Source organism: Aristolochia californica, unplaced genomic scaffold, assembly GCF_029961685.1.
Source record: "Aristolochia californica isolate CCGP_79_NKW_82.1479 unplaced genomic scaffold, dmAriCali1.0.hap1 SCAF_9, whole genome shotgun sequence".
NCBI lineage: Eukaryota > Viridiplantae > Streptophyta > Magnoliopsida > Piperales > Aristolochiaceae > Aristolochia > Aristolochia californica.
The window spans coordinates 8,190,837-8,198,531 of NW_027182290.1; the positions used below are offsets into that span (position 1 = coordinate 8,190,837).

Sequence of the window (7,695 nt, forward strand, 5' to 3'; positions counted from 1 at the left end):
AACGAGAATCACGAAGATTTTTAATATGTCATGGCCAATCCGAATTCTTCACGTGTTAAAAAAACAAATCGCTCTTTCTTCTGCGAGAGTTGGTGAAGGAAGCTTCTGCTATGAATCTGACAATTGAAGATGATCTTTTAACCTGTTGTAGTCTTTAAGAAGAAAAATTCACGAGCATTCTTCTTATGCAGAGTAGCTTCCCCATTGCCTGAATGGATCTTTCCTCCTGTCTTTGGTTTCTTCTGACCGTGCTGCCTCTCCTCGTCACATCTGGTACATCGAATTTGCTCCAAGGTGAGCAAACGGAAGCTTCGAATTCCAGTGAAAATGGCGTCTTTTTGTCCAGTTCAATGTACCGAAGCAACCCGCTCGAGGACTCGTCCATAACCGAGGAGATGGTTCGATTGGCTAAGCTGCCCGAGACTGTCAAGTGGATAAAAAACATAAGAAGGGAGATTCATGAATATCCAGAATTGGCTTATGAAGAATACCGAACCAGTAGTCTCATCAGACGGGAGCTGGACAAGTTGGGCATTCGTTATCGATGGCCTGTAGCTGGAACCGGCGTTGTGGCATTTATAGGCTCCGGCTCTCCTCCATTTGTGGCTCTCAGAGCAGACATGGATGCTTTACCAATCCAGGTGATTTTTCTTCGATTCCTCGTAGTTATATGGCACGAAGAGCATGGAGAATTCGCATTCACCGTTTGTTAATTTTTTGAGTTGAAATCAAGTCTAGGAGTCTCTTTCTGCACTCTGTGTACATCAATGTGGCTGTACCCAGACGGGACCAGAGCAGGATTAAGATTTTGTTTACAGGATGGAAAAGATAAAACTGATTATAATATCTGCACTGTAATCTTTGACACAGGAATAAAAGAGAATTTCTTTCTTTTGTGTATTTATTTGATCTGTGCAGGAACTGGTAGAATGGGAGCATAAAAGCAAAATAGCAGGGAAGATGCATGCTTGTGGGCATGATGCTCATGTTAGCATGCTCCTTGGTGCTGCAAGGATACTTCAACAACTCTGCAGTTCATTACAGGTAATTCTTCCCCCCCATTTGGTTCCATGGGTGCCTTTTCAACAGGTTACTATCAAGAAATGGTAGAGTTACCCATTGATCTCCTGTGTTTTGGGGTGCTGCCATGAAAAATTCCAGTGAATGATAATGGTGTAAGACAGATTATAAGCCCTCCTTCCCAACCAAATAAAGCAGTATGTGAGACCACAACCTGGTTTATTTTGTGAGTAAATAACAAATTCAAACTTCAAAAGAAATTTGGTGATGTGTAGTAAGTTCTCTGGTTGAAACTACTTGAAATACCAAAATTATGAGAAGAATTGGGAGGTCATTGTCGTATTGGATGAAAACAGTCATGTAAAAGATAGCTTCTTGAGGAGAAAATAAGGTCTTGTTAAATTCAAGGGAAGAGAGGAAGTTGACAGGAAAATCACTAATTTTGGTTGCATTTTTACATGACATTCATGGAAATTACCTGAACATTGCAGGGAACAGTTACTCTGATATTTCAACCTGCTGAAGAACATGGAACTGGAGCTTGGAAAATGATCAAAGAAGGGGTGTTGGAAAATGTAGAGGCCATTTTTGGCATTCACTTGGCTTATCACTATCCAACAGGAGAAGTGGCTTTAAAACCTGGAGATTTTTTAGCTGGCTGTGGACACTTTAAAGCAAAGATTAGTGGAAAAGGAGGCCATGCAGCTATCCCACAATGTTCGATTGACCCTGTTTTGGCAGCATCAGCTTCAGTAATCAGCTTACAACAACTTGTCTCAAGGGAGGCAGATCCTCTAGATTCACAGGTATTCCATTCTTAAGCTTGAATACTCTTGAGTCATATACTCCTCATTTAGGCGAGTCAAAGGCCTGGAAAAATTCTTATAACTTACTACCTCAAGCTACTCTTTCAGTGGTTTGCACTTTTTTTCATTGCTCTTTACATTGATTGCCATATAAAAATACCTGAAACATTCCGCAGGTGGTTTCTGTGTCCAAGATCAATGGAGGCAGTGCCTACAATATCATTCCTGATTCTGTAACAATTGCCGGCACTTTCAGGGCATTTAGTAAAAAGAGCTTCAATGCACTAAAACAAAGAATTCAAGAGGTACTCAGCTCTAGCCTGACTTTTCTGAAAACATCATTCTGATAAGTAACAATTGAATACCCAAGAAACAATAGTAAAAATTCTTCTGTGTTAGGTAATCACTGGGCAGGCGGCTGTCCACCGATGCACTGCTGAGTTAGACTTCTTTGACGAAGAGCAGCCCATGATTCCTCCAACAGTGAATGATGAGAGGATTTACAAACATGTTCGCCGTATCTCCTCGAGTATTGTCGGCGAGAAGAACATCCAAATGGCTCAGCCTACTATGGGTAGTGAGGATTTTGCCTTCTATATGGACCATATACCAGGTGCATTTATTCTTTTGGGTACGAAGAATGAGAAAGTTGGATCCCCTCAACCCCCGCATAACCCTTACTATGCTATTGATGAAGATGCTCTACCTGTTGGGGCTGCTATCCATGCTGCCTTTGCACATTCATATCTTCTGAACCCAAGAGCAGGTTGATTTCGTACTAAAATCTTCTCAATGTTATGCAAGAGACTTCTTTCAGTGTTCGCCTTCTTTCCCCTGATTTTCCTTATTTTTGGAAACTTGGCGATCCCTCTAGCGCCCTAGCCCACACTTGAAGCCGTTTATATGATTTAGATTTGCTAGTAGGCGTAACAGGAACGGAGTTGGTTCCGTCAAATCATATAGACTTGAAACTCCTAGAGTACGCATGTGATCTATTGAACTAGAGCTATTGGAAAGTTTTGGAAATTGTATATTCTCATGAAAATTATTTGTCAAAAGTATATGAGATTTATTGAAAGTTGTCTATACAATTCAGTGAGGACAAAGAAGTGTGGTACAATATTTCAGTGAGTTGAATAGTTTAATTTAGGGGCTTCAAGTCTATCACCCCCATGCCACTGATATTGTTGTTGGCCCAAGTGACTTTTCAAGAGGGAATCTGGATATTTCATATTAAAATTTAGTGTAGCAAATACGATGTAAAAGCATGCACACACAACAAATGGAGCACAAAGATGTTTTCTTATGGATGTTTCCCTATAAGTATTCACCGCTTAAAAACCTATGCTTGGGAAATTTCAAGCAACAATAGGAGCAAAGAAAAAATGATGGGTTTTTTTTAATCCTGAAAAATCATTTATGTGAGTCATTAAAATCAATTCTTTGATACAATGTGAAGTTGGGTCTAAGGCCCATCCAAAAATGACTAGCTAACTTAAGAAGCCTTTTTCCCAACTAATAAACTCATGGTCTTTGTATTTACTCATCCATGTGAGACTATTCTTTAACAAGACTTGACTCACGCTAGATGTTGGACACACTCCTATCATCTGTAGACATTGTTCAGAAGTGTAGTAATAAACTCTTCCATCGCGGTGTCCCTCCACAAGACACTGAATCTCAAATGGTAGGAGTAAAAAGGCCAAATAAGGTAAAGATAATCATCGTAAGATCATCTTTTGGGGCCACCATGTTCTTCATTAGAATAACCAATGCTGATAACAATCAACAACTGAGAAGTCCTTCAATAATAATGTCTCAATCAGAGATACACAATAGCAGCAGCTGATATAGGCCTGAACCCCAATAACACGTATCAAATAATGAAAATCCTTTAAAATGACATGTAAAAATAATCCACAAATAGTCCATAACTAAATAAAGAAGTTGCACCAATTAGTATGTTGGAACCGAGTAATAATCCAAAATAATAATCCAATAAGAGAAAATAGACCGAGTTGAGCCAAGTCAAGTAGTATACCAATATAGCCGAGTCACGAAGGAAATAGGTATAGAACTCGGTACCCAGACAAGTGTAACCGAGGCAGAAAACAAGTAGGCCAAATCAAGTTGATCAGGACCCGACTTGACCCAGACGAGTTGACCCAGTCCGAGTTTCGGCATAACAGACGCAGGTTCACTGTGGTAACTCGCTGAAATAAAATCAATCAGCCCCCGAACTTAGGCATGCTTTTAACTCCGAAATAGTATCTTCTACCCTGAACAACGCAGGAGATCAATCGTCTTCCAGAAACAGCTCAGAAATAACGAGTCAGCTCGACAGAGAGATGATTAAAAACAATTGTAACAATAGATAACTTGGTGCAGAGTCTGGATGATGAACCTGTTAGGAAGTAATGGGTTGTGTCAGAGAGATATGGGTCAATGGAACAAAAAGGGCATTTTTCTTTCTTTGGCGTGTGCTGCAGTCAAGCAAAATGAAAGAGTTGCTACGCTAACAGTGAGAAATACAAAAGCTTCGAGACTTGACGCCGCTGAGAAAAAAGAGAGAAGAAAATTTTTTTCCCACCGCGACGTTGTTGCCGCAACAGATAAATTTTTGTTTTCCTTATCGTCGCGTGAAGCTTCGATGAAGTCGATTCTTTTCAGTTACGCATCTCCAACCTCAGCATAGAGGGAGAGAGCAAAGAAGAGAAGGGCAGTGTTTCCTCGATGTAGAAGGAGAGAGCAGAAAAAAAAAGGGCGATGTATCCTCAGTGTAGAGGGAGAGAGCAGAGAAGAGAAAGAAGAAAAGCCACGGTAGATGCTCTGTATGTTTTTGCTTCTGGCTTGAGGTGTTTAGGCATCAGCAAGTCTCGGGGATATCCATACAGGTTTCACTGTCTTCTTTACAAATCTTTATTTTTGTTGTCTGCAGCACTAGATTGATTTATGGGTTTGTAAGTTGAAAATGTTGTAAACACTGTGAACATATTCTCTCTATGATGAAATATCTGCAGTAGTTGTGGACATAGCCAGATTTGGGCGAACCATGTTAAAATTGGTGTCTTGTTATTTCTGCTTCCTAGTTAATCTGGTAGTTATTTTCTTAACAACTGGTATCAGAGCCAGGTTATATAAAAAGTCATATTTGAGTGGGAGCAATGGCCGCAGATGAAGGGAAGGTAAACATTGAAAAGTTTGATGGGGCAGACTTTGGTTTCTGGAAAATGCAAATAGAGGATTATCTGTATGAGAAAAATTTATACCTACCACTTGAAGGAGTGAAACCAGACAATATGAAGGATGAAGAGTGAAAACTTCTCGAAAGAAAAGCCGTTGGAGTTATCCAATTATCGTTATCCCGCAATGTTACCTTCAACATAACAAAGGAGAAGACCACAATAGGTCTCATGAAGGCTCTCGCCAGTATGTACGAGAAGCCGTCAACCTCAAATAAAGTGCATTTTTTTAGGCAATTGTTTAATTTGCGGATGGTGGAAGGAGCATCAGTAGCTCAACATATCGATGAACTCAATACAATTACAATCCAATCGAGTTTAGTTGAAATTGAATTCGATGAAGAAGTATATGCATTGCTACTTTTTTTTTCCCTACCAGAAAGCTGGAATGCCACCGTCATAGAAGTGAGTAGTTCATCAGGAAGCAATAGTTAAAATTCAATGAAGTTTGTGATCTAGTTCTCAGCGAAGAAATTAGAAGAAAAACGTCGGGTGAAGGTTCTACTTCTTCAGTATTGTCTGCAGAGGCAAGAGGAAGAACTAGAGGAAATGGACCTGGCAAGTCAATCCATCGAGGCAGATCTCAGAATAGAAAGTCTCAATCTAGAAATCCAAGCAATTCTCATAACACAATGACCGTCAAGTGCTGGAACTGCGGGAAGACCGGGCACTACAAAAATCAGTGCTATAGTGCACCGAGGCTCAGGAGGTGAAAGTAGAAGCAAATGTTGCTTTGCTGGGACTGCGGGAAGACCGGGCACTACAAAAATCAGTGCTATAGTGTACCGAGGCTCAGGAGGTGAAAGTAGAAGCAAATGTTGCTTCTACCTCAGGGAATGATGATTGCATTAATATGTTCTTTAGAGAGCAAGGAGGAGTTCTGGGTGTTAGACTCTGGAGCATTGTTCCACGCTACCTCGCAAAAAGAAATCTTCGAGAAATATGTGTCCAAAAACCTTGGTAAGGTATATCTCGGTGATGATCAACCGTGTGATATTGTAGGCAAAGCTGTAGTGAAGATTCAATTGAATGGGTTTGTATGGGTTTGTATGGGAGCTAAAAAATGTCAGGCATATTCCCGACTTGAGAAAGAACTTAATCTCAGTAGGGCAGTTAACGAGTGAAGGCTACACCACGACCTTCCATGGTGATGATTGGAAGATTTCGAATGGTGCATTGGTGGTTACATGAGGAAAGAAGAGTGGTACTCTCTACATGATAGCAAAAGCATGTTCTACAATTGCAGTTGCAACAAGTAACCAAAGTTCCAACTTGTGGCACCAGAGACTTGGCCACATGAGTGAGAAATGAATGAAGATTATGCATTCCAAAGGGAAACTATCAGGTCTATAGTCAATAGAAATTGACATGTGCGAGGATTGCATACTTAGAAAGCAAAAGAGAGTTAGGTTTTAAACACATGACAAAACTCCAAAGAAGGAAAGGCTATAGCTCGTTCATTATGATGTTTGGGGGCCAAGAAGTGTTTCATCCATTGGTAGAAAACACTACTTCATGACATTCATCGATGATCACTCTTGGAATGTATGGGTTTACTTTCTAAGTCACAAATCTGAAGTGTTTGATACTTTTAGAAGATGGAAAACCATGGTTGAAAATGAGACAGGTCTTAAGATCAAAAAGCTTAGGACTGATAATGGTGGTGAATATGAAGACACCAGATTCAAGAAGTTCTGTTATGATAATGGATCCGAATGGAGAGAACCGTGCCAGGTATGCTTCAACACAATGGTGTAGCTGAGCGTATGAACAAAACTTTGATTGAGAGAGCCAGAAGTATATGTATGCACTTAGGCCTACCAAAACAATTTTGGGCAGAAGAAGTCAACACAACAAATTATTTGATCAATCGAGGTCCATCAGCTCCACTGGAGTACAAAATACTATAAGAGGTATAGAGCATAAAGGAAGTAAAACTATCACACCTTAAAGTTTTCAGTTGTATGACGTATGTGCATATCAGTGATCAAGGCAGGAATAAGGTTGATCCCAAATCCAAGAAATGTACCCTCCTCGGTTATGGCGAGTATGAGTCTGGATACCACATATGGGATGATCAAAACAAAAAGGTGATCCGCAATAGAGATTTGATTTTCAATGAAACAGTGATGTACAAGGACAGACATACTGCAGACGTCAGTAACTCAGTAGAGAGTGAGCCAATATAAGCATACGCGGATGAGGTCCCAGATGATTATGTATTAAACCCTCAGCCAGAGGAATCTGTTGAACAAAATAGTGCATAGTAGTCTGACACATCACAGTCTCTTGCTCTAACTCCTATATTAAGAAAATCTTCTCGACCTCATGTGCCCAATAGGAGATACATGAATTATCTATTGTTGACTGATGGAGGAGAACCTAAATGTTATGAAGAGGCATGTCAAACTAAATATGCTAGCAAGTGGGAGCTTGCTATGAAAGACGAAATGAATTCTCTAATCTCCAACAAGACATGGGAACTAGTTGAGTTACCCATAGGGAACAAGGCCCTTCATAGCAAATGGGTGTATCGAGTGAAAGAGGAACACGATGGCTCTAAGAGATACAAAGCCCGACTAGTTGTCAAAGGATTCCAACAAAAGGAAGGAATTGACTACACCGAT

General features: G+C 40.2%; 1 protein-coding gene across 1 annotated transcript; it reads left to right on the forward strand.

The window, feature by feature from the left end:
- Positions 1 to 212: 212 nt before the first annotated feature.
- Positions 213 to 7,257, forward strand: LOC137940615 (IAA-amino acid hydrolase ILR1-like 1). The gene is made up of 8 exons (XM_068785769.1): positions 213 to 641; positions 919 to 1,044; positions 1,512 to 1,826; positions 2,003 to 2,131; positions 2,226 to 2,592; positions 5,933 to 6,111; positions 6,696 to 6,802; positions 7,053 to 7,257. The coding sequence occupies exons 1-8, from the start codon at positions 213 to 215 to the stop codon at positions 7,255 to 7,257; spliced, it is 1,857 nt and encodes a 618-aa protein (XP_068641870.1).
- Positions 7,258 to 7,695: the final 438 nt, after the last annotated feature.

What these genes read in the sequence shown, in the direction of transcription:
- LOC137940615 (XM_068785769.1), top strand. Translation starts at nt 213, where the DNA reads ATGGATCTTTCCTCCTGTCTTTGGTTTCTTCTGACCGTGCTGCCTCTC. An exon ending in CAGATCCTCTAGATTCACAG is followed by an intron (nt 1,827 to 2,002) that starts GTATTCCATTCT and finishes AACATTCCGCAG; the next exon opens with GTGGTTTCTGTGTCCAAGAT. An exon ending in AATTGAATGGGTTTGTATGG is followed by an intron (nt 6,112 to 6,695) that starts GTTTGTATGGGA and finishes AAAATGAGACAG; the next exon opens with GTCTTAAGATCAAAAAGCTT.